This window comes from Ornithorhynchus anatinus, chromosome 3, assembly GCF_004115215.2.
Source record: "Ornithorhynchus anatinus isolate Pmale09 chromosome 3, mOrnAna1.pri.v4, whole genome shotgun sequence".
NCBI classification, from domain to species: Eukaryota; Metazoa; Chordata; class Mammalia; order Monotremata; family Ornithorhynchidae; genus Ornithorhynchus; species Ornithorhynchus anatinus.
The window spans coordinates 92,140,444-92,164,459 of NC_041730.1; the positions used below are offsets into that span (position 1 = coordinate 92,140,444).

General features: G+C 42.3%; 1 protein-coding gene across 4 annotated transcripts in view; it reads left to right on the forward strand.

The window, feature by feature from the left end:
- Positions 1–24,016, forward strand: part of RICTOR (RPTOR independent companion of MTOR complex 2) — a 122,477-nt gene that overhangs the window by 79,276 nt on the left and 19,185 nt on the right. For all 4 annotated transcript variants that reach the window (XM_029058982.2, XM_029058983.2, XM_029058980.2 and 1 more), the window contains 17 exons: positions 2,424–2,514; positions 2,631–2,697; positions 2,857–2,937; positions 5,254–5,354; positions 6,129–6,294; positions 6,628–6,729; positions 7,729–7,775; positions 11,938–12,073; positions 15,180–15,379; positions 15,591–15,717; positions 16,508–16,672; positions 16,897–16,973; positions 17,692–17,770; positions 19,071–19,180; positions 19,741–19,828; positions 22,519–22,611; positions 23,013–23,119. In XM_029058982.2, the coding sequence (XP_028914815.1) occupies positions 2,424–2,514; positions 2,631–2,697; positions 2,857–2,937; positions 5,254–5,354; positions 6,129–6,294; positions 6,628–6,729; positions 7,729–7,775; positions 11,938–12,073; positions 15,180–15,379; positions 15,591–15,717; positions 16,508–16,672; positions 16,897–16,973; positions 17,692–17,770; positions 19,071–19,180; positions 19,741–19,828; positions 22,519–22,611; positions 23,013–23,119 (1,837 nt within the window). The remainder of the gene's footprint in view (positions 1–2,423; positions 2,515–2,630; positions 2,698–2,856; positions 2,938–5,253; positions 5,355–6,128; positions 6,295–6,627; positions 6,730–7,728; positions 7,776–11,937; positions 12,074–15,179; positions 15,380–15,590; positions 15,718–16,507; positions 16,673–16,896; positions 16,974–17,691; positions 17,771–19,070; positions 19,181–19,740; positions 19,829–22,518; positions 22,612–23,012; positions 23,120–24,016) is intronic.

A 24,016-nucleotide genomic window follows, 5' to 3' on the forward strand; every position in this document is an offset into this window, starting at 1 on the left:
ATGGAATGAATGCATGCAACTTAATAGAATGGTTAAAGGTTCTGCTGAAAAGGTAAGGTGCGTGTTTATGTCAAAATCAGAGTCACTGTGGAGAAATGAAGTCGCACAGTGTAGTCCAAGAAGCTGATGTACAGAGAGCAGGAGTGAGGGCAGAGGAAACATTTTAGGATTCAGGGAAGCAAAGATTGAGACCATTTGGTTTCACATTAGGAAGCAGCATGGCTCAGTGGAGAGAGCATGAACCTGGGAGACAGAAGGACCCGGGTTCTAATCCCACCTTCGCCACTTGTCTGCTGAGTGACCTGGGGCAAGTCATTCCACTTCTCTGTGCCTCAGTTACCTCATCTGTAAAACGGCGATTAAGACTGTGAGCCTCGTGTGGAACGTGGACCGTGTCCAACCTGATGACTTTGTATCTACCCCAGCTCTTAGTACAGTGCTTGGCACATAGTAAGCGCTCAACGAGTACCATTTAAAGAAACGAATGACAGCCGAAAGCTGGGTGCCGGTTAGAGCAGCAGCATGGTGTACCGCCATCAAGACGGGAGTGACACTTTGGGAGCAGAAGTTTCAGAGAAACGTGAGACTGACAGCCAAACCAAAATGCCAGGCACTGCAGTCAGTGTGACAACCTAACAGATGATGACCTTTCTGTAGGCAGAGTGTGGTTGGGCCCCTCAATGCCATGGATTAGCTGTTTTACAGCCACACTTGCACGCAAAGAGAAACTTCACCATCATCTTCCAGGGGGACTTATTGGTCTGTGGTATTGAGTGCTTCCCGTGCTTATTAAGTGCTTATTATTATCAGAGAAGCAGCGTGGCGCAGTGGAAAGAGCACGGGCTTTGGAGTCAGGGCTCATGAGTTCGAATCCCAGCTCTGCCACTTGGCTGTGTGACTGTGGGCAAGTCACTTAACTTCTCTGTGCCTCAGTTCCCTCATCTGTAAAATGGGGATTAAGACTGTGAGCCCCACGTGGGACAACCTGATTCCCCTATGTCTACCCCAGCGCTTAGAACAGTGCTCGGCACATAGTAAGCGCTTAACAAATACCAACATTATTATTATTATTATTATTATTAAGTACTTGGGAGAATAATCATAATAGTGATATGTGTTAAGCTCTTACTTCTTCCAGGGGGACATATTGGTCTGTGGTATTTTTTGAGTGCTTCCTGTGCTTGTTAAGTACTTGGGAGAATAATCATAAGAGTTATATTTGTTAGGCTCTTGTTGTGTGCCAGGCACTGTTCTACATGCTGGAGTGATTATAAGCAAACGGAGTTAGATCCAGTCCTTGTCCCACACGTGAGGCTCACGGTCTCAATCCCCATTTTATAGATGAGGTAAATAAGGCACAGAGAAGTAAAATGAGTTGCCCAAGGTCACACAGCACACACGTGGCAGAGCTGGAAGTAGAACCCATGACCTTTTGACTCCCAGGCCCATGCGCAGTCCACTGTGCCGTATTGCTTCTCAATACACTGCAGTACATTACGGTGCATTGAAACTGTAGAAACTCTTCTGCTTAAATTCCCGAGTGGTCGTAATTTAGCAAATCCTGCCGTGCTGATATATGGTTTGAAATGAATACAGAGGACATTGGTGACTGTCGCTATCTGTTGCCGAATTGCACATTCCAAGCGCTTAGTACAGTGCTCTGCACAAAGTAAGCGCTCAATAAATACTATTGAATGAATACAAATAAGACTAGATATTAAATTTTAGTAGGTTACATACCTAATGTGAAAGCAGCTCACTTTGACTTGTCATTGTTAATTGTATCTGTATATGTTCCCATTACACCTAAGCCCAAGTTTTATAAGATTTTCTTTCAAGATGTTCCTTGATAAATATCAATGAACAGAAGAAGATTTTTAAACACTACTTATCAATTCAGCTATAGTCCTTTGTTGCTTCCCAAGATAGTTATTTATTCAAACATCGCCACCTGGACCAAGGGGAAAAGGGTATACCTTTATTTGGCTAGCAGATTTTTAAGTGAATATATCTCTTCCCAGATAAATTATTATTATTATTTTATTATTATTATTTTCTACAAACATTACTTGACTAAATTGGGACTTGCTGTTGTATATATTCAGCTGCTAAAGGTGGTTCTTGGGAGGAAAATAATATTTTGTATCAATTTTTATGTAAATTTTAACTTGAGAATTGATTGCTTTCAGCTTAGTGGTATTACTTGAGTGCTTTCTGAATGCAGAGCACTGTACTAAACGTTTGGGAGAATACTATATAAGGAGTACGTAGGCATGATACTTGCCCACAAAGAGCATACAGACTAGAGCTTCGTATCTCAGATCCCTCCACGTGAGGGAGGAAACATACCTATCAGTCTTTGAAGATTTGCTTTCAAAAATGCAAAAATAGCTTTATTTGGTGTTCACTTTTTTTTTTTTAAGATCCAAGTCGATTTCAAGACTGTTGGCGGCTCTCAGATGGCTTTGTTGCAGCTGAAGCTAAAACAATTCTTCCCCATCGAGCCAGATCCAGGTAGAATTTAGTGGCACATGACTATGCCATGTTCATTCCAAGGGTATTTTCTGTGCTAAACTATAAAACAGAATGGAAAACTCTTTAAATTTATTCTCTGTTACGTATTCTTCCAGACCGGACCTCATGGATAATTATTTGGCTCTAGTACTATCAGCTTTCATTACTAATGGACTTTTAGAAGTAAGTAAAAATTTTAATTGTTAATGGAATTTAAGTGGTTACCTTACTTTTTTCTAACAATATACTCTCACAGCAGTATGGATTTGCCTCCTCTGTATAGAAAGTTTCAGAAAAGCCTCTTCTCCTTTTTTTTTTTTTTCCTTCTCTTTTCTTTTTCAGGGTTTGGTGGAAGTAATAACAAGTAGTGATGACCATGTCTCTGTCAGGGCTACAATCCTACTGGGGGAGCTTTTACATATGGTAAGGTGGTGAGTGATAGATTCTTCTCGTAGTCTAATTTTTGGACATTTCCTTATATTTTACACAAAATCACAGTAGTAAATGTTAAGCATCTAGGTGTATTCCACAATTTTGAAACACGAATTTGCTCTTGATATAAATACGTAAAAGCCATAAACAGCTTTGCGCTTAGTACAGTGCACACAGTAAGCGCTCACTAAATATGACTGAATGAAGGCGTATACTCAATGTCCAGTAAATTACACTATCAGATCCTGCCCTTGTCATTTTATGTTTTTCAGTCATTGAAGAATGATTATATTTGGGTGCCGTTGGAAACATAACCTGATTTCAAGTCTTATAGAATAGTGTATGTGCTAAGCAGTGTGGTTTAATGGAAAGAACCCGGGCTTGGGAGTCAGAGGTCGTGAGTTCTAATCCCGGCTCCGCCATTGGTCAGTTGTGTGACTTAGGGCAAGTCATTTAACTTCTCTGGGCCTCGGTTGCCTCATCTGTAAAATGGGGACTTAGACTGTGAGCCCCATGTGGGACATCCCGATTACCTGGCCTCTACCCCAGGGCTTAGAACAGTGCTTGGCACATAGTAAGTGCTCAACAAATACCATCATAATTATTATTATTCATTCATTCATTCAATATTATTTATTGAGCACTTATGTGCAGAGCACTGTACTAAGTGCTTGGAATGTACAATTCGGCAACAGATAGAGACAATCCCTGCCCAGTGACGGGCTCACAGTCTAGGTAATGAGCATTAATTTTTCCCCCGTGCTGATTTAGGTCAGTCACAGGAGAGAGCCCGTCTTCCCAAATCCAGTCTCTCCACCCCAAGCATTGTGTAAAGCTGCCTGTTGGAAGCCTTTCCAGGACACGTTGTGGATTCACTTTGCCCCTTAAGGGCAAAACCAGGGTATTCCTGATGGGTCTGTCAGAGCTACCGCTGCTCCGCTCCCATTCCAATACCTCGGGTTTCCCGGCTCGTTGGCCTACGGGTACCATTCTCGCTCCGGCTGCGAGACGTCCCGGATTCACATCCCAGACGAGACGGATACTTTTCCCCTCTGGAGTGTAACTTCGTCCCGGGCAGGGAATGCATCTGCTAATTCTATTGTATTATACTCTCCCAAGCGCCTAGTAAAGTGCTCTGCATGTGGTAAGCACTCTATAAATACCACTGATTGATTAAGAGAGCAGCAATACAGATTCTGGCCTTACAGGGAATCCTTCTCTGCTTTTGGCAGCCCCGCCTAAAGCAGAAATGATGAGAGGGGGTAGAGGGAGACTGCTTTCTCTCTGCAGTGCTCAAGGGTTACTGAGAGCATTGGGGGAAACCCTGAATGGGGGAGAGCGACTCAGTGAATCTACTTCCCCCTTGTTTTGAGCTCTGTGGAACTGATTGTATGGAACAAATAAGCCTTAAATCCCAAGTGACATCTTTGCTCTTAACCCTTCAAAATAAAGAAGAATTGAGTGCGTTGTGTTTGTTCTCAATAGCCACATACACAGAAGAAGTAAGGGAATGTTCTCAGAATGGTACAGTAATAATAGTAATAGTAATTACGGTATTTGTGAAGTGCTTACTATGTGGCAGGCACTGTAATGAGCACTGGGGTGGATACAGGCAAGCCAGGTTGGACACAATCCGTGTCCCACGTGGGGCTCCCAGTCTTAATCCCCATTTTACAGATGAGGTAACAGGCTCAGAGAAGCTAAGCGCTTTGCCCAAGGCCACACAGCAGACGGCTCACAGAGCCGGGATTAGAACCCATGACCTTCTGACTCCCAGGCCCGCGCTCTATCCGCTAGGCTAGATGAAGTACAATACTTCATTCGACCTTCGGTATGAGGTCTTCAGAATAAATCTGTTCAATCTCCCTTGAGGCAGGACGATAGCACGTGGGGTCTCAGGTAACCTCCCATCCAGGTGTTGGTAGGACCCAATCTTTCCAGGCTTTCACGATCACATTTTTTGATTGTCAGGCCCCTGAAGCTGTGATGGAAAGAATTTTGAAAGTCCACATCGATGCCAAAATAAGTTTGACTTTTCGCTTTTATTTTGATTGCGTGATTGGCTGTATTTTTGAAGTATATTAAATATGTAAATCAGTGAGACCTAAGGTCAGTGGAGATGACTGAATGATTGAGCAGTGGTCGGTTAGTAAGTGCTTGGGCCACATAATCACTGCCCTCAAGAGCCGTGGATTCTTCTGGAAATTTTTGTCCAGTCAGGGGAGTCTCATGTACAGATCCAATGTGGAAAATAATCTAGAATTTTTAATAGTTCTTCACATCCTCATTTTTTTCTTTTGGTTTTAGGCAAACACAATCCTTCCTCACTCACACAGCCATCATTTGCACTGCTTACCAACATTAATGAATATGGCAGCGTCTTTTGATATCCCAAAAGAGAAGAGACTGTAAGTATGATGGTACAAAAATTCTGGTGAAGTTCAGAATTACTAAGGGCTAGATTACCTATTTTAGTAGTCAGATACTCACGAGACAATTATGGAAACTCCTCAGAGCACTTTTCCCGAGAAACAGATAAACCCTTGACAGCTCCCCCTTCTCTTCCTTTCCCCACTCCCCCAGCTGTACATCTCGTAAACAAATACTGAACCACAAGAACCTTTAGTACTATTCTACAATGCAATATTGATGGCCTTGGGTGGTTTGCAACCCAGCTAAAGAAGTGTTTGTATTCGTTAGCAGCGGCAACATGCGGCGAGTATTATTTCATTGGTATATTACCTTGGGGATGTGCTCAGGAAATGTAAAGCATAATCTGGTTTGAATAGAGTCAGTTTTTTGTTCTCTCTTCGTTTGATGCTCTTGTAGAAGTTGCATATTAGCCTGGGCTGTGAAAGTCAGGAATTGGATGTCTCCTCTTGATGAAAGACCTAAAATAGATCGTAAGTCAGAGGCAGCCGAAAACAGCAGCAGGCCCTCCAATAAATAACCGTAGTCACAAACCAGAGGGCCGTATTTTCAGGTACTATGTAGAAGGAATTTTCAGCCCCCCTTGCCCACAGAGACAGTGGTTCTTCATCAACGCCTTCATTCTTGATTTCAAATAGAGACTATTAATATGCCTAAGTCAACTTAGTTGCCATAATTATTTTCAAATACGGATGTTTAGATTACGCCTGCTCTTCTACAGTGTTAATGAACCTTTACCTCTGTCACATTAGACGCGCCAGTGCAGCACTGAACTGCTTAAAACGCTTCCATGAGATGAAGAAACGAGGACCTAAGCCTTTCAGTCTTCACTTAGATCACATTGTTCAGAAAGCAATCGCCACACACCAAAAAAGGGATCAGTACCTCCGAGTACAGAAAGATATTTTTATCTTAAAGGTACTCCAATAACCTGGGAATAATTAAACGATCCGGGACTTGTTGGGGGACGGGGAATTCCCTTATCGTGATCACATTTCCCGGATCCTTTTTTTTTTTTTCCCCCGTATGCAAAAATCCCAAGCTTGACCATCTTCTCTCGTCGTGGTTCCATTCCTCTTCTTTTCCTTAATTGTATCCAGGAAATTTTATAGCACCACTTGAATATCTTAAATTTCACGATCAATGAAGAGGGTCAGTGGCCTGAATCAAAAGATGGTCTTATACATCCTTGCGTCAGGACAATTTGCAACTAAGTTATTTTCTTTTTCCTCTTTCATTCCAATGTTTCAGGATACAGAGGAAGCTCTTGTGATGAACCTTCGAGACAGCCAAGTCCTTCAACATAAAGAGAATCTTGATTGGAATTGGAATCTCATAGGGACCATCCTTAAGGTAGGAAAAGACATTTCAGTAAGCATATTCAAGAAAGCATACTTCTTTGCCTTGTTTTTTTGCTTATTTCTTTTTTTGGGGGGCTTTTTTTCAGTTTGATATCTTAAATATGTGACCCCCAACTTGAGATTTAGGTTTTTGATTAAATGGCAAACAACTGGTGTTTTCATATATTTGATCCTCCAGTTTGCTTCTAATGCATGGTGTGCGTATGTATTTTTCTAAAATATCGGAAGGAAGGAAAAACAAATTCACTTGCAGGAAACACCACTGTCAGAGAGAGTACTCAGTCATAAGTTGAAAGTGGGTGCCCCGCTATGGAGTTACTTCTGCTGCCCATGAAGTTGACTGATAAGAGAAGGAAAGCAGAATGCTTTCTTGATTGGAATTGGAATTTTCTAGGGCCCATCCTAAAGGCAGGAAAAGACCTATCATGAAGCATACTCAAGAAAGCATATTTCTCTACCTTCATTGTTTCGTCTTTTTAGTTTCGTTTCTTAAATATGTGGCTCGTTACTGGAGATTTAGGTCTCTGATAAAATGGCAAACAAGTGATATTTTGATATACGGTCCTCCAGTTTCCTTCTAGTGCGTAAGTATTTTTCTAAAATTTCAGAAGGAAGAGTAAATTCAACTTGCAGGCAACGCCACTAGTATGGCTGAACAAGTCCTAAAGGGAAAATGGGTGCCCCTGCTATCTAGTTACTTCGGCTGCCTGTGCAGTTGACTGGTAGGTGGGGGAAAGCAGTGTTTTTCCTACGTTCTTCTTGCATCGAATGACCAAGTACATATGGCAAAGCGGAATGATGGCGGCTGGAAGGTTGATGACCTCATCGTCAGCACACCTAGACCTGCTCCTCTCTTGATAGTGGGGCAGCTGCTAAAAGTTAATCAGAAGTGGCAGTTTTTAAAAAAATCTATAGTTCACTAGTAGGAAAAGTTGTTTGAAACAGAATTGGTGGATAAATTATCTAATACACTATCTTCTAATTTTTCTAGTGGCCAAATATAAATCTAAGAAACTATAAGGATGAGCAGTTGCACAGGTACGTAAAGGACTTTGTGGAGAATAATTAGTAGAATGCTTTTAAGCTTGTTTTAGTTTCAAAGGAGTATGTGGGTCAGAACTTCTGTTCCAAAAGTGGAAAGTAAACTAGATCAGCTCATCGGAGACAGCGTGACATAGTGAAAAGACCACAGGCTTTTCATTAGGGAGTCAGGAGGTCCTACTTTTAATCCCAGATCAGCCACTGGCTTGCTTTGTGACCTTGGGAAAGTTATTTACCCTCTGTGCTCATATCCTCATTGGCCCGATGAGGAAAAGACAGTGTCTCCCTCTACTTTTTCATTTGTGACCCCTGGGAGAGGCAGTAATGGTGACCGATTTGAGGATCTTCTTTTTACCCCGGTGCTTAGTTCCTATGCTTAAGATGAAGGAAACTCTTAATAAAAACCATATTTGTTATTATAATTATCATCAGAACTAAGACTCCCCACGCTGATGATTGGAAAAGTGGTTCTTTTAGGTACAGAACCCACCAGAAGGCCATTATCTTTCTGGTTATTACCTCTCCTCCCATGAGGCTTACTTCCAGCATTCTCCAGAACAACTCCTGTCAGACAAATGATTTTCTTTGGCCCTCTGGAAGGGAATAATAATAATAATTAGTATTTAAGTGCTTACTATGTGCTAAGCACTCTTCTAAGCACCGGGGTGGATGCAAGGTGATCAGGTTGTCCCACGTGGGGCTCACAGTCTTCATCCCCGTTTGACAGATGAGGTAACTGAGGCCCAGAGAAGTGAAGTGACTACCCCAAAATCACACAGCTGATAAGTGGCGGAGCTGGGATTAGAACCCATGGCCTCTGACTCCCAGGCCTGGGCTCCTGCCGCTACGCCACGCTGCTTCTCGTCCCCTTCCTAGCAAAGCCCTCTCAGACAAATCCAAGGAATCTCTAGCAGAACAACTGGGCAGTTCTGGGTCCTCCAGCTTGCTTTAGGCACCTGCAGAGAGAAAAGTAAGGAGATGTGGCCACACATTTTCTCAAACAGAAGTAGTAAATCTGCCCCCAATGAATTACTTCTGTCCCGTAAAAGGAAAACAATCGTTGACCTCACTCTGTAGTTATATCCAGAATTATAGGTAAAGTCAGTAACCGATACTCTCTGAGCAAAATCAAATCTTCTGTATTGTCATTATCAGCAGTCTGTATTGAGCAGCTACCGATTGCAAAACACAGGACTGGTTGCTTGGGAGATAGAACCAAAGCAAGATACAAGATGCCTGCCCTCGAGGTGCTTGCAGTCTAAAGGGGGGAGATAGACAGAATTATCTGCAAATAGTGGGTACAGGAGCATGTGTTCAGTGGGGGAAATTCTGAATTTATAATTGAATATATAGGTAAATTCTATATCTTTTATTTAGTTAAGCTCTGACCTGCATTTCTTGTGTGACCTTATTTCAGCAGTCACTCCCACATTAGATTGTAAATTGCTTGAAGGCGGGAACTGTGCATGTTGCTACTAGTGTTCCCAAGAGCCTAGAATAATGATCTGCACGTGATAGGTGCTTGGTTGATGGTAATACAGACTAGCCATTATTCAGATGACCTAAAGAGTGTTGCTCTTTGAGAGTGTGTTAAACATTAAAGAAGTATTTTTGACCATTTGGAAATAAATTGTGCCAGGACACTTTTTTTCATCTGTATAATGTTTTGGGACAGTTGTATGTGAAGTGAGTCGATGGTTCTCTGATATCGTGGTAATATACCGACAAGAATAAGAGTAGTAATATTAAGAATTTACTGCGTGTAGAGCACTGTACTAAGTGGGTTGTTGTTAAAGGAGTGAAGTGTGCGGCCTGGGTTTTAGTAGGAGATCCGTGAGGGTCTTAAAGCTGAGCTTCTGTTTGCAGAGGGGGGGCGGGCAACTCTCAAAGGCTTTTGAGGAATGGGGAGATTATGAACTGAACACTTTTTTGAGAAAAATCATCAGGGCAGGAGAGTGGAGAAGGGAGAGTCAGGAGGCAGGGAGTTCAGCAAGGAGAATAAATGCTCAGGACATAATAGCAATTTGGATTAGAGGAAAGAGTAGATTTTAGTGCTTTTGTAAAAGTAGTAAGATGTGAAGGTTGGGAAGCAGCGTGGCCTAGTACAGAGAGCATGGGCTTGGGAGTAATAGGATCTGGCTCGTAGTCCCAGCTCTGCCACTTGCTTTGTTTTGACCTTGGGCAAGGCACTTAACTTCCCTGTGCCTCTGTTACCTCATCTCTAAGACTGTGAGCTCCAAGTGGGACGTTGACTGTGTCCAACCCGATAAGCTCAAATCTGCCCCAGCGATTAATACAGTGCCCGGCACTTAGTAAGTGCTTACCAAATCCCCCCCCCCCCCATACACACACACACAAAAGAGCCGTCAGGATGTGATAACAGATTAAATAAATGTGGGTTGAATGAGAAAGCTGAGTTGAGGATCAGGCCATGGCTATGGGCTCGTGAGACCGGGAGGATGGTGATGTGTTTCAGTGAAGGGAAAGACAAAGGGGAGACAGGGTTTGGGTGGGAAGATAAATCCTGTTTTGGACAGGTCAGGTTGAGATGTTGGTGAGACATCCAAGTAGAAATGTCGAGAAGGGAGGAGGAAATGTAAGACTGCAGAGAAAGAGAAAGGTCAGGACTGGAAAAATAGTTTTGGGAATCATCCTCTTAGAGATGGTAGTTGAAGCTGTGGGAGTGAGTCTCCGAGGGAGTGGGTAAAGAAGGGGCCCACTGAGAACTGAGCCCTGAGAGATGACCACAGTGAGATGATCAGAGGCCGAAGAGGTGTCAGTGAAAGAGATTCAGGAATTTCAGTCTCTTTCTAATAATATTTCATTCATTCGGTCGTATTTATTGAGCACTTGCTATGTACAGAGCACTATACTAAGCGCTTGGAAAGTACAGTTCAGAAATAGAGACAATCCCTTCCCACAACGGGCTTACAGTGTGGTCACAAGAAGCCAAGTTTTTCCTATTACATTAAATAACTTAGTTGGCTGCAGCAGCAAGTCTAATAAGAAATCTAAAAGAATTTATAAGATTTAATTTTTTTAAGAAGTATGGTGATATTATAATTTGGACAGTAGTGCCCAAGAGGATACAAGTAAAAGTTAAAGGATAAAACATACGAAGCATGAGCTACTAAAACAAGTGTACATCACTCTCAGTACTTACCTACACTGAGTAGGTGTCACTGGTCAATAAGTGCTTCCGTGAATTCTTCCGTCAGGACAGGGAGAGGGAGGCGAATTATATCGTAAAGAACTTCAAGTAGACCTCGCCGAATTTCCATATTTGAGTGTCTACTATGTGCAGTGAACTTTACAATCCAAAGACAAAAGTAGTTTATAGTTAAATATGCCTGAGAGGGAACAGAGTGAAGCCCTGTAACGATTTTAATGGAACTGGGAAAGAAAGAAAGAATTGCAGTAGATATATTTCCATCCACACAAGGCTTTTGTTGGCAAGCAGTGTGGGAAATGAGAAAAGCTAAGCGCTTTGGGAAAGGACAATTTTATTTATATGTATATTCATTCATTCAGCCATTTTTGAGTGCTTACTGTGTGCAAAGCACCGTACTAAGCACTTATATAAATAAAACTATAGAGAGAGAGATTTATTTATGGGTACATGCACACACACTCCTTCAGGAGGCGTCCTTTTTAGTGGCGATGTTTTTAATAGATATTAACTTTTTATTCATAACTCTGGTATTTGTTAAGCGCTCACTATGTACAAAGCGCTGTTCTAAGCGCTGGAGGATACAAGGTGATCAGGTTGTCCCTCATGGGACTCACAGTTTTAATCCCCATTTGACAGATGAGGTAACTGAGGCACAGAGAAGTTAAGTGACTTGCCCAAAGTCACACGGCTGACCAGCGGCAGAGCCGGGATTAGAACCCGCGACCTCTGACTCCCAAGCCCGTGCTCTTTCCACTGAGCCACGCTGCTTCTCATTCATGTTTTTACAATTTTGGGTGACTTTCTTAATGGCCTGATAGTCAATACACTGCCAAAAATCAAATAAATTTGTTCAATTTTCAACTTTGCCCACGCAGTAGACGAGCTCCATTACTATTAATTCTGTTGTGCAGTTCATTTATGGACCTAGTATGTATATGACGTACTGTTTGGATGAGATGATACTAACTCTTCTAATCTCCACTTCAGGTTTGTTCGGCGCCTGCTTTATTTCTACAAGCCTAGCAGCAAATTATATGCCAACCTGGATCTAGATTTTACAAAGTCCAAACAGCTCACGGTTGTCGGTTGCCAGTTTACAGAATTTCTTCTTGAATCTGAAGAGGTGAGAAGTGCTTTCAATCAGGATAACGGCAAGAGCAAATAATTAACTGTACTTTTCCAGGGAGGGCAGAGCACTAATTCTTACATAGCTCCCTGCACATCATTTTAGGATTCTGAGATTTAAGCAGAAGACTCGTAATTTGATCAAACCAGATGATGGGAATTTTGACTGTTTTATCCCTTAAGCCAGTCTCTTGTGCTTTAATTCAGTCCACATCTCCCCATTCCTCCAAACCTCCAGGTGTTGCCCGTCCACCTCCGCATCAAACACAAACTCTTCACCATTGGCTGTTGTCAGTCAGTCGTATTTATTGAACGCTTACTGTGCAGAGCACCGTACTAAACGCTTGGGCGAGTACAGGAAAATAGTCAACAGACCCATTTCCCGTCCTCAGTGAGCTTACAGTCTAGAGGGAGAGGTAGACATTAATATAAATAAATAAGGCACTCAGTCAGCTCTCCCCCTCCTACCTCACTGATCTCCTACCTAAACCTGCAAACCTGCCTAATTTAATACCATCCTGCTCACTGTACCTAGATCTCCTTTATTCCACGAACCTCTTGCCCGCATCCTTATTCTGGCCTGGAACTCCCTCCCTCGGTGTGGCTCAGTGGAAAGAGCCCGGGCTTGGGAGTCAGAGGTCATGGGTTCGAATTCCATATCTGCCACTTCATTCATTCAGTAGTATTTATTGAGTGCTTAGTATGTGCAGAGCACTGTACTAAGCGCTTGGAATGTACAAATCGGTAACAGATAGAGACTTGTCAGCTGTGTGACAGTGGGCAAGTCACTGCTCTGTGCTTCAGTTCCCTCATCTGTAAATTGGAATTAAGACCGTGAGCCTCACGTGGGACAACCTGATTACCCTGTATCTACTTTAGCACTTAGAACAGTGCTCTGCACATAGTAAGCGCTTAACGGATGTCAACATTATCATTATATCTGACAGTCCACCACTCTCCCTACCTTCAAAGCCTTCCTAAAATCACATCTGCTGCAAGAGACCTTCCCTGTCTCGGCCCTCATTTCCCCTACCTGTGCATCCGCCCCACAGCGCTTCCGAACATAACCTTACACTGTTCCATTTTCCCTATCTGTATTTTATATTCACGTTTGTCACCCCCCGTAGACCGTAAGCCCCTTGTGGGCAGGGGACATATCTACCAACTCTGTTATTCTGTGCTTACTCAAATGCTCGGTGGAGGGCTCGCAACACAGAAAGCATTCAGTCAGTGCCGTCGGCCGAACGCTGCATCTTTACGTTCACTGCATTGCAATTTATGTCAACTTGGTAAGAGCGCCACGTGTTAAACGGGGAATGAAGATTTTCGAAACAGTCTTGTACAGAAATGTCCTCATTATTGAACCACCTTTTCCACCTCGCTTATAGTCGAGAATGCTACCCCTTAAAGAGCTGTTTGGAGAGCTGAGTTAAGTGCTCTGCACCCCAGCAGTGTCAATTCTAGTTGCATCGGTGATTCCAGATCTCACAGTCCCCTTAGAACTCCCCCACAACTCTCCTGAGGGTTGGGACCCCCCCCCCCCCGTCTTTGAAACACTGATGTACGTGAAACCTGACACTTTGTAGTCTTGTGCAGTCTTTATGCAGTCTTGGCCTTCTAGACTGTGAGCCCGTCGTGGGCAGGGATTGTCTCCATTTGTTACTGGATTGTACTTTCCAAGTGCTCAGTACAGTGCTCTGCACACAGTAAGCACTCGATAAACACGATCGAATGAATATGCAGTCACTGATGGAATGACTGTCCTATGAAACTTTTGAGGTCATTATAGGGAAAAGAGATTAGTGAACCCTTAGAGGAATTTTCTGTGAGGTTCTCTGGTTTTCTTGAAGCACAATAGTCATAATTGGACCCTTTCTTTCTTTCTGGTTTGTCAAGCACAGTAACTCTAAAATATGGATTCTCAATAATTATCGATAGTTTGATCATTGTAACGCATCTGACATTTCATGAGGTTTCCGTGGCCTTACAGTTATTGTCTTGTTGATGGAATACTAGTTGAGGTGGAAAGGGTGGGGAGGATGGGGGGTGATTTTACCCCAGAGTCAACTGTGGCTTTAGATATGTGCCGTAAATAACGTCCTGAATTTATTTGATTTTTCCTACCAGTGAAAGGTATTTGAGTGCTTACTGTGTGCACAGTGCTTTATTAAGCATGTGGCAAAGTACACATATAATAGAGATGGTAGACATGATCCCCGCCTACACGGATCTAAAGCTATACAAAAGTAGTCAGACGTATGGGAAGATACTGTGTTTACTCCCATAAATGCCCCAGTTTGAAAAATTTTGTAGCCCCAAAACGGTTCATATGAGACTCAAATCTAGCAGTAAGGGAAGCAGTAGGAAAAAAAAAGGAAGAAAGAAGTAAGAGGCAGGAAAGACAATTGAGACTGAGTCTCTTGTACTGCATCCTAAGTTCTGCACTCATTGAATCACTCCGATCCCTTCCCCTCTTCCCAGTGGGAACCTGGTTCTGCTCTGAGAAGAACATTCTGACCCTTCTCTTCCTCCAATCCTGGGAGTGGGACCAAGGTCTCCTATTATCGTTACTGACTTGGATGTTTCTGTTTTAATTCACCTCGTAATTCAGTAGGAGGAGAGTTGAAAAGTGGAGTTTTATTGTAACTGTTACTCAGAAGTTCCAAGCAGCGTGGCTCAGTGGAAAGAGCCTGGGCTTGGGAGTCAGAGGTCATGGGTTCGAATCCCGGCTCTGCCACTTGTCAGCTGTGTGACTGTGGGCAAGTCACTTCACTTCTCTGGGCCTCAGTTACCTCGTCTGTAAAATGGGGATTAAGAGGGTGAGCCTCACGTAGGACAACCTGATTACCCTGTAGCTACCCCAGCACTTAGAACAGTGCTCTGCACATAGTAAGCGCTTAACGAATGCCAACATTATCATCTCAGGTCTAAATGCAAGTTTTTGAGTGTTTGGTCCGTTGAAGTCGGACATCTCCTCTGCTCCCTCTCTCTTCCGTCCCTTCCCCCCCATTCTCTCTTGTTCTGGAAGTAGTTTTGTGTGATTGTAATTTGGTTTCAACTTGATGAATTCCACATCCTGATTTTGCTACTCTCTCTCTTCTCAGGATGGGCAAGGATACTTGGAAGACCTAGTAAAAGATATCGTTCAGTGGTTAAATGCCTCCTCTGGAATGAAACCCGAGCGTAGCCTTCAAAACAATGGTTTACTGAGTACCCTTAGTCAGCACTACTTTCTGTTTATTGGAACCCTCTCCTGTCATCCTCATGGAGTCAAAACGCTAGAAAAATGCAATGTTTTTCAGTGGTGAGTTTTCTTGATTTCTTTTTGTCTTTGGTTGCCAGTTACCAAAACCTTCTGGTTTTCTGTCAGAACTATTCTGATCTTGACACATTTTACGAAATAAAGGGAATATTCAGTACCTGTGTTCTGATTGCTGCTAGTCTCTCTTTTCAGGGCAAAAGGATTACATATATTTTGATGGGTTTTTTTATTTCCTCTTCCCTTCTCATTGCAGTCTTCTTAATTTGTGTTCTTTGAAGAACCAAGATCACTTGCTGAAACTGACAGTCTCTAGTTTGGACTACAGCAGAGATGGCTTGGCCAGAGTCATCCTTTCCAAAATCCTGACCGCAGCTACTGACGTGAGTAACGGAAGGCAAGGAAAATGTATTTCGGCAACCCAGAAAGACGGGCTGGAAGTTGGAGGCCTTTTAAAAGCCGCAGTCAGTCCCTTCCTCATTCTTCCGAAAAGTGCGGAGTAGTACTCTTGTGAATATGTAAACGTGAAGTCAGCTCCCCTTTCAAAGATAAGGAAAGTATGTCCTTATTTGATTGCACACAAAAACTCCAAAGGAAGAAAAGTCAAGCCCCCATTTCCTTTCCTCATTTCCGTACATTCCTACAAGTTTGTCCCTTTCGCCTTTGAGCCAGGTAAAATCAGCAGGGGCTTCTGAAGGAGACCGCGATGGCGCAGAGGTAGTGATGGAGCGGTTTGGTTTTAGGGGTTTTTTTGAGATGGAAAGAAAACCCCTCCCTTTGTTTTTTTGAAGAGAAATAGTGGGGTGGGGGGGAGCGGGTGCACCCAGTTCTACCGTAACGTATCTCCACCACACAGTTTGGTTAGAATGTTGTTAAGTAATTAAGGAGCATTCATCCTAAAACGTGAGCCTTTTTGGATACAGTGCACTGTAGTGTTGGAAGAAACGTTCTGTGCGCATGCGTATGGCAACAGACATGCTCGTTGTGGGCAGGGAGCATGTCTACAAACTGGTGTATATACTCTCCCTGGGGGATTTCTACAGTGTGCATTTTGCAGAAGGTGGGGGATTTGCAGGACGTACTCCTCACCTTAGAAGAGAGTGCGTTAAAGGAGGCCTGGGTGTGTTTTTCATTGTAGTCGACCTGACTTTTACCAAACTATTTTATTTACAGGTCTGCAGGCTATATGCCACGAAACACTTACGGGTGTTATTGAGGGCCAATGTGGAGTTCTTCAGTAACTGGGGCATTGAGTTATTGGTGACCCAGCTTCACGATAAAAATAAAACAATCTCCTCAGAAGCGCTTGATATCCTAGATGAGGCATGTGAAGACAAGGTGGGGATTCCTTTTTTACCATAAAATCGTTTTAAATGATTTGATTTGAAAACATCAAGCATTTGTTTTAACGCTGAGGGTTTTGAATGATGGATTATATTTTGGTAGAACATGAACCCTACTTTGACACTTCAGAGATGTATAGTAGAAGCATTTTATGAATTTGAGGACTCATAATAATGAGTGCGTTTTGAATAATGTAGAAACTATGATTCCTTTTTCAGGCCAACCTTCATGCTCTTATTCAAATGAAGCCAGCTCTTTCACATCTTGGAGACAAAGGTCTTCTTCTGCTTCTCAGGTGCATTTTAAATGAAATATTTTTTGCCCCTTTTTGGGGCCTTGATCCCTTGAGCATTTTCAAAGTCGGGCTAGATGGGAATTTGGTCAGAAAAACAAGAGAGGACATCGGGAGATGCTTCACGTTTGGACCACAGCAGAGATGAATTGGCCAGAGTCATCCTTTCATAAGGCACCACCGTGGCCTAGTGGAAAGAGCACGGGCCTAGGAGTCAGAGGACCTAGGTTCTAATCCTGACTCTGCCACTTGCTTGCTACATGATCACAGTCACTTCACTGTGCCTCAATTTCCTCATCTGTAAAAATGGGGATTCAATACCTATTGTTAACTCCTCCTTAGACTGTGAGCCCCATTTGGGGCAGGGACCTTGTCCAACCTGATTTTCTTGTCTCTACCCCAGCCCTTAGTACAGTGTTTGGCACACAGTAAGCGCTTAACAACTGATATTATATTATCATTATTATTATACCCTTTCAAGTTGTTTGGCATATTGAAACTATTGAAGTAGCTCTGTATTTTCTTGTGTTTTTTAACTAGTTTTCTAGTTTTTCTTCTCATAATCACTTTTTCTCCCTTATTCTCTGGATCGAACTTTGCTCTGTGTGCGTTCTGTATATCCATTTTGCATTTGCACTTCATTGAGATACTAGTTGGATGAATGAGATGTTCATGAAAAAGATAGCTTATGTAAATGCCGTATTATGCTTCTGTTTTATAGATTTCTATCCATTCCGAAAGGCTTTTCCTATTTAAATGAAAGAGGATATGTAACAAAGCAAATGGAAAAATGGCAAAAGGTAATCTGTTTACTGAATGAAGTTTTAGTGTTGGTAAACGCACTTGATATTGCATATTTCCCTGCTTGTTGAAATCAGGGAGGGTGAGAAAGTTGGGTGCCAAGCTAACATCTTAATATTTGCATTATTTCCATTATACCCATGCTGCAGAAGCAAGGAACAGAGGAGGGGTGATGGTTTGCTGGGGCATTCGTTTAATGGCAATGAGAACGGTCTGACAATTAGACTAGGAGTTACTAACTCATAATAAGGAATGTCAACTCTTTCCATTCAACAGAATGGAAAAAGGCCTTTTTTTAACCACCTGAGCTTACCAGTGCATTTCAACAATTTTAGGAATTTTTACTATGCCATACTTAAAAAAAGACCTCTTTACACACACTGGAAGGGTATCGCCGAGTTTTAAAGGGTATATTAAGGACGGTTCTTTGTGACATCCAGGATTTTCATTATTTTTTAATGCTAGCCGCACAAATATATAGTGATTAAATCCGAGTTGAGATATAATTTTGAACTAAAATACATCGGATATAATTTTGCTCTATTCATTTTAGTCCAGGGAAGAGTAGTTACACTGGATTTTTTTTCTCATATGAGACCAGGAAATTTGAGAGAAACGCAGGCAAGCAGAGGCAGATCAGGAAAAACAAAAGCTAGGGAGATCCAGATGGCAAGAGTGTTTTCAAATCCTCTGTTTCACAGAGTTTTAGCCACTTTTAAAAATTAAACTAATAATGAAAACCGAGTTGCCACCAAAATTTCTTTTGAAAACAGCTGTTAGAAGTGGCTCAGTTGCCTGAATCCTGAATTCCAGTGGCTTCCGAGCGGTACGCGAAAGCATTTTCTCCATGCGATTCGTTCCCTCCAAGCAGTCCGAGTTGGCTTCCAGGAGGCCATTGGCTAGGAAGGGAAGGAGCTGGAGGAAGAGCAGCAGGGAACTCGGTTGAGTTGTACTTTCCCAAGCACTTAGTACAGTGTGCTGCACATAGCAAGTGCTCGGTAAATACTATTGATTGATCGAGGGATGAGGAGGAGGGAGTCAGAGTTGGATGGGCAAGGGCCTGAGAGGGTGAAGCTGACTGGAAAACTGGTTGGGAGAAGAGCAGCGGCGAGGACTACAGTGGAAAGAGTTTGGCAGAGTCAAGGGACCAGGACCTACATGAAGTTGGGCATTTTTGCTACTTATTTTATGGCTATTTTTGAGTCTTTTGGACTCGCGTGTAACAGCCTCATATGTGTTTTGTAAAATTGCGGGGCTCCACTATCGATGTACATTGCTCAAACAGTATTTCTTTTCTAGGAGTACAACTCAAAATACGTTGAACTGATCGAAGAGCAACTAAATGAAGCACTTACAACCTATCGCAAGCCCGTCGATGGTGACAATTACGTTCGTCGGAGTAATCAAAGGTGCATTCGCCCTTTTAGAATATGTAACTCGTGATTCTCTAGAAATGTTGAGCGTCTAAGTCAAGTACGCAGTAAGCTGTCACCAGAAAGGTGTGGTTAAGCCAAGCCCTGTAATTACGAGCATTCTACTCCAGTAATTATGAACCCAAGACCTCCCTTTCCTTCTCCCCATCTCCCCGCTTATAAAGATGCCCCATATCAGGTGTCTCCTTGGTTCTGTTGTCCTCTCTCTCTCCCCTTCCCCCTTACTGAATCGTTAAGCAATCCTCAAAGGGGTCAAGCTTGTTTCTGATCCAGACAGTGGATGGGCTCAAAGCGGGTAAAAGTGGATCCTACTAAATGCCAGTGCAACGGACCTTTATGTTGCCCTTCCTCCACCATTTAAAAAAAAAAAAGTTGTGTGTCATCCTAATTTAAATTGAACACCCTGTGCAAAGAACATGTATACTTCTCTGCACCCAGTATATTATTGTGATTCAGTAACTGAAATAATATTTTCAAAATGTCAGCACATATATGAGGGGAAGGCAATAGATTTGATCAAAGTTTTTTTTTGTTAGGTTACAGCGACCACATGTCTACCTGCCTGTCCATCTGTATGGTCAACTGGTACACCACAAAACAGGCTGCCATTTGTTGGAGGTCCAGGTGAGCTCTTAATATTTCACTGAAGAACTGTTAGACTTCAAGTTCTCCAAGATGTTTTGGATCCATTTTATAACTCTGTCATTACTGCTTATGTGGTATTTAATGAAAGTTGAATTATTAGGGTTATTGAGAGGAGCCTGAGTTTCACAGAGTTTAGGGCAGAGGGAGAGAAAGTGGGAAAAGTTAAACCAGATCCAATATAGATTGCAGAGTATATAGATTTTGATATCTACAGACTATTGGGAATAAATACGCAATTTTTCTCAGATGCCTAAATAACGTTGTGAGTCTCCGTAGCCCCGAAAACAGGAAGAGCCAACTGAGGTCTCGCAGAATTACCAGGCTCCACCCAGCCTGCTGATTGGCTCCCATTCTCGAGTGATTCTGAGAAACGTAGGCTTCTGGCTTCTAGGAAATACAGTTCCCAGGCCCCAGATGCCGCTAGAATTAAATTTCCTATTTCCACTGCCGCCCATTAACCTCAGTTTCATCTCCGGGAGAAGTCTGAACGTGATCACGACCAGACTCTGCAAACGAGAACACCTTTTTCCATTAATGTCAATTAATCTTAAGCCTCTCCCTCTAAAATGTTATAGAAAAGCGTTCAAAATGATCAAGAAACAACTTTAAAGTGTACCGAAATGTTGATGACTAATGGGAGATGGTCATTTATCTGGGTTTAGGCTTATATTAGCTGTAAAAATTATCTGAACATGGATTGCAAGGGGAAGTTGCCGAGTGTGTCAGAAGTAAAGATGGATTACCGGAAGATAGCTTTTTGTAGTGAGCATTGTAAAAGCCCTGAAACACATTATTAAGTCTTTAAGAATAGGGAAAAACAACCATCTGTCGGGAATGGTTGCTGTGCCCTCCTGCTTTCAAGCGGAGGCTGGCGTAGGAAACCTGGTGTAGGTTTGTGTCTTTCAGTTCGGTTACTGTGAAAGAGGCAAATTATGGATTGCATTTATCCAGTTTCTTGTCACTGTAAAACTTTTGGCCTAATAACTGGCCAATTTGTTAGGTAAATATATTGTTGATTGTGTGTGCCCAGGTGAATAATGTTCAGATCATCTAAGAGTTCTAGTCCTTCCCCCTACCGCCAAGGCCACAGGCTAATTTTCTCATTGCTCGTTTGGACTGAGAAGGCTCAGATACACAGACTCCTTTCTGCGCAGAAAGAAAATCAAGATGGTCCAAGCCTCCTGCTGCTTACCTTCTCCCTCCCGACTCCCTCGTCCTGGGGAGGGGGAAGGGAAGTGGGGAGAAGTGTGAGGGGCTTAGCAGAAGGAAAGGTTGATTGGAAATGCTCTTTAACCAGAAACAGGAATTTCTCCAGTAGCCGGATTCTGTAGGCCTTCCCAGACTAAGCCCTTTATTTCCCCTATCTGCCCTACCCTCTTCAACGCATATGCACTTGGCTGTGTACCCCTTAAGCAGTTCGATATCCACCCTAGACCCACCATACTCACCTAAATATTCATATCTTTTATTTCCCCCATCAGTAGTGTATTTTAATGCCTGCCTTCCCCTCGTAAACTCTAAGCTCCTTGAGGGCTGGAATCACATCTACCAGCTCCATTTGTCGTACTTCCCCAAGTGCTTAGTACAGTACTCTGCGCATTGTGAGCACTCGGTAAACAACATTGATTGATCAATAGACTATACTCAGCCCAAACTACCATTTTCCATTGTCGAAGTTCATTGTTTATTTCCTAATGTGGTAGTCTGAAGAAAGATAGCTAAGTGTCCCAGTGTGTTCTTGAGGCAGTTGGAATTTGTCTGCCCTCTGCCATTTTCAGCTACTTTCCCCTGCTCCGTGTCACCCTTTCCCTTGATTAGTACAGATGTTAGGGTACTGTGTCGAAAGTACCGTAATGCAACTTGAGTTTGTCGTGATTTACAGTATCCAAACAGAAGGAAATGATAACCGAGTTGAGAGGTCAAGACAGGTAACCTGGGAATGAGCCTACGCAGGGAAGTATAAAATTCTCCATCACCTGAGTTTGAAAAACAATCAGGTCTCTCAGCATTCTCTTCTCTGAATACTTCGGTTCACCTAGGGTCATCACTAGCCATGTTGCAAGTTCGGTTCCCTTCCAAGCGTCGTATCGCCACAATCAGGAAGACACGTGCACAAAGAGAAACTGCTAGTGGTAGATATTCAGAAATAGGCATCTTCTGAATCGTGTTTCAGATTAATATTGAAAGCTCATATAGATGCCCATAATCAGGTTTGGAAGAAGAATATCACAGGGCACAGAGTTGGTCATAGGGTTATGGTAATACTAAACTTTCACTGCGTTTGTAAGGCATTCAGTGTGCCTCAAACATCTCACTTCTTTTCATAACATCTTTGTGGAAGAAGGATGGGGCAAGTTTTTTTCTATCTCTATCATATAAATGAGTATGTAGAAATATAGGAAAATAAAAGTGACTTGCCTGTGGCCATATAAGGAAGAATGTAGAATCGAATGAGGCCTTAACTTCTGGTTTTCCATTAGATTGCATTTATCACTTGGGTTTCTCTTTCTTTCTTCCTATTGCAGTGTAAATTTTCAAGGGATTGCAATCTGTCATTTTTAAAAGTGTTATTTAAATTCTCATTACAGGTTTGAGACAGAATTAAGTATTTCATTTGTCTGAAGAGTGCTGATGTATTGTTAATCACGGAGTTATTTTTCCCTTCACAGAGTATCGTCCCAGACCTCAGTTACACTGTTCGTTCCCCTATGTTGGACAAGTGGGAAGGAATTAAACAGCTGAAAGCAGCCCTTTGGGCCTTGGTTAGTAATGAAAATATTTAATGGTCTAGCTAATGTTTCAAGCGTCTTGTGACTTCCATTTAATTTCATTTATGATCAATTTATATCCATTTTAACTAGGATTTACTCTTCATATGAAGTCAGTTATTGTTCCCAGAACCAAATAATTGATTGAGCCTGGTCTTATCACTGCCAAACACCCTTTTCAAATAGTTATCCTTTAAGGAACCCTCCAATCATCGTAGGAAGCTAATGTTTTCTGCAGTTAGTGTTTTCATTTTTAATTTCTACATCAGTTAGCATCTTTTTTAGCTTTGAATAGAGTGAGTTAGGTTTTATGTTTTCCCTTGTAGTTCCCCAAACTGCTTGAGGGGAGGTGTACAACGGCAATAGATGTAATAGCAGAGATTATTTTATTTCAGGGAAATATTGGATCATCAAATTGGGGTCTGAACCTGCTTCAAGAGGAGAATGTAATTCCTGATATAATGGCACTAGCGCAGCATTGTGAGGTTCTGTCGATCAGAGGGTATGTATTTTCTTGCTAAATTTGTTTTACGCGTGGTTGAACTTTCTTTTACAGTGTGGGCCATTTATAAGACTTCATCATCTGTACCTTAAAAAGACACATCAATTTTATTTTCAGTGTAACACTAAACTCTGCCCAGTCTTTAGTGTAAATATTTTGACAGTACACTCCGTTCTTTTATAATGCCAGGGTTGCATTCTTGGAAACCTGGCAGGAAGGAAAATCCGTGCTGTAGTGCTCACCAGTTTTGATACCACGCACATGCACGCCAGCAGCTTCTTCAGTAATACACTATATAGAACCCAGAGAGGTTTGTGTTCTGCAAAGAACGTTGCCTAATTTCCTTAATAGGCAAAGTGAAAATGGAGAGCCCATATTTTGTTAGCCTTGAGTATATTTGCAATCTGATACTTCTCCCAAGTTAACGGTTTAGATTTGGGCTTTCTATTAAAATAGTTAATGTTCTTTCAGACAAAAATCATTTTAGTTTAAAACACAAAGCTGATTATCTAAACTTAGAGTTCTCTGGTAAATATTTCAGCCACTGGTACTTATGGAGCGCTTCCTGTGTGCAGAGCACTGTACTAAGCACTTGGGACTGTACAAGAGTGTACAATGCGAGAGGTGATCGACACAATCCCTGTCGACAAGGAGCTTACATTCTAGAAGGGGAGACAGACACTAATATGAATTGCAGAAAGGGGAAATGGCAAAGTGTCAGATACGTACGTACGTACGTGCTCCGAGGCTGAGGGTGGACGGTTTAAGGGGTCCAGATCCAAGTGCGTAAACAACACCGTTATTCTGAATGGCAGATTTTTTATTAGAGAATTCCATAAAGCTTCTGCATTTTAAAATAGGTTCTTCCAATGGAGTTTGTGATTGGAGCAAGCTTTC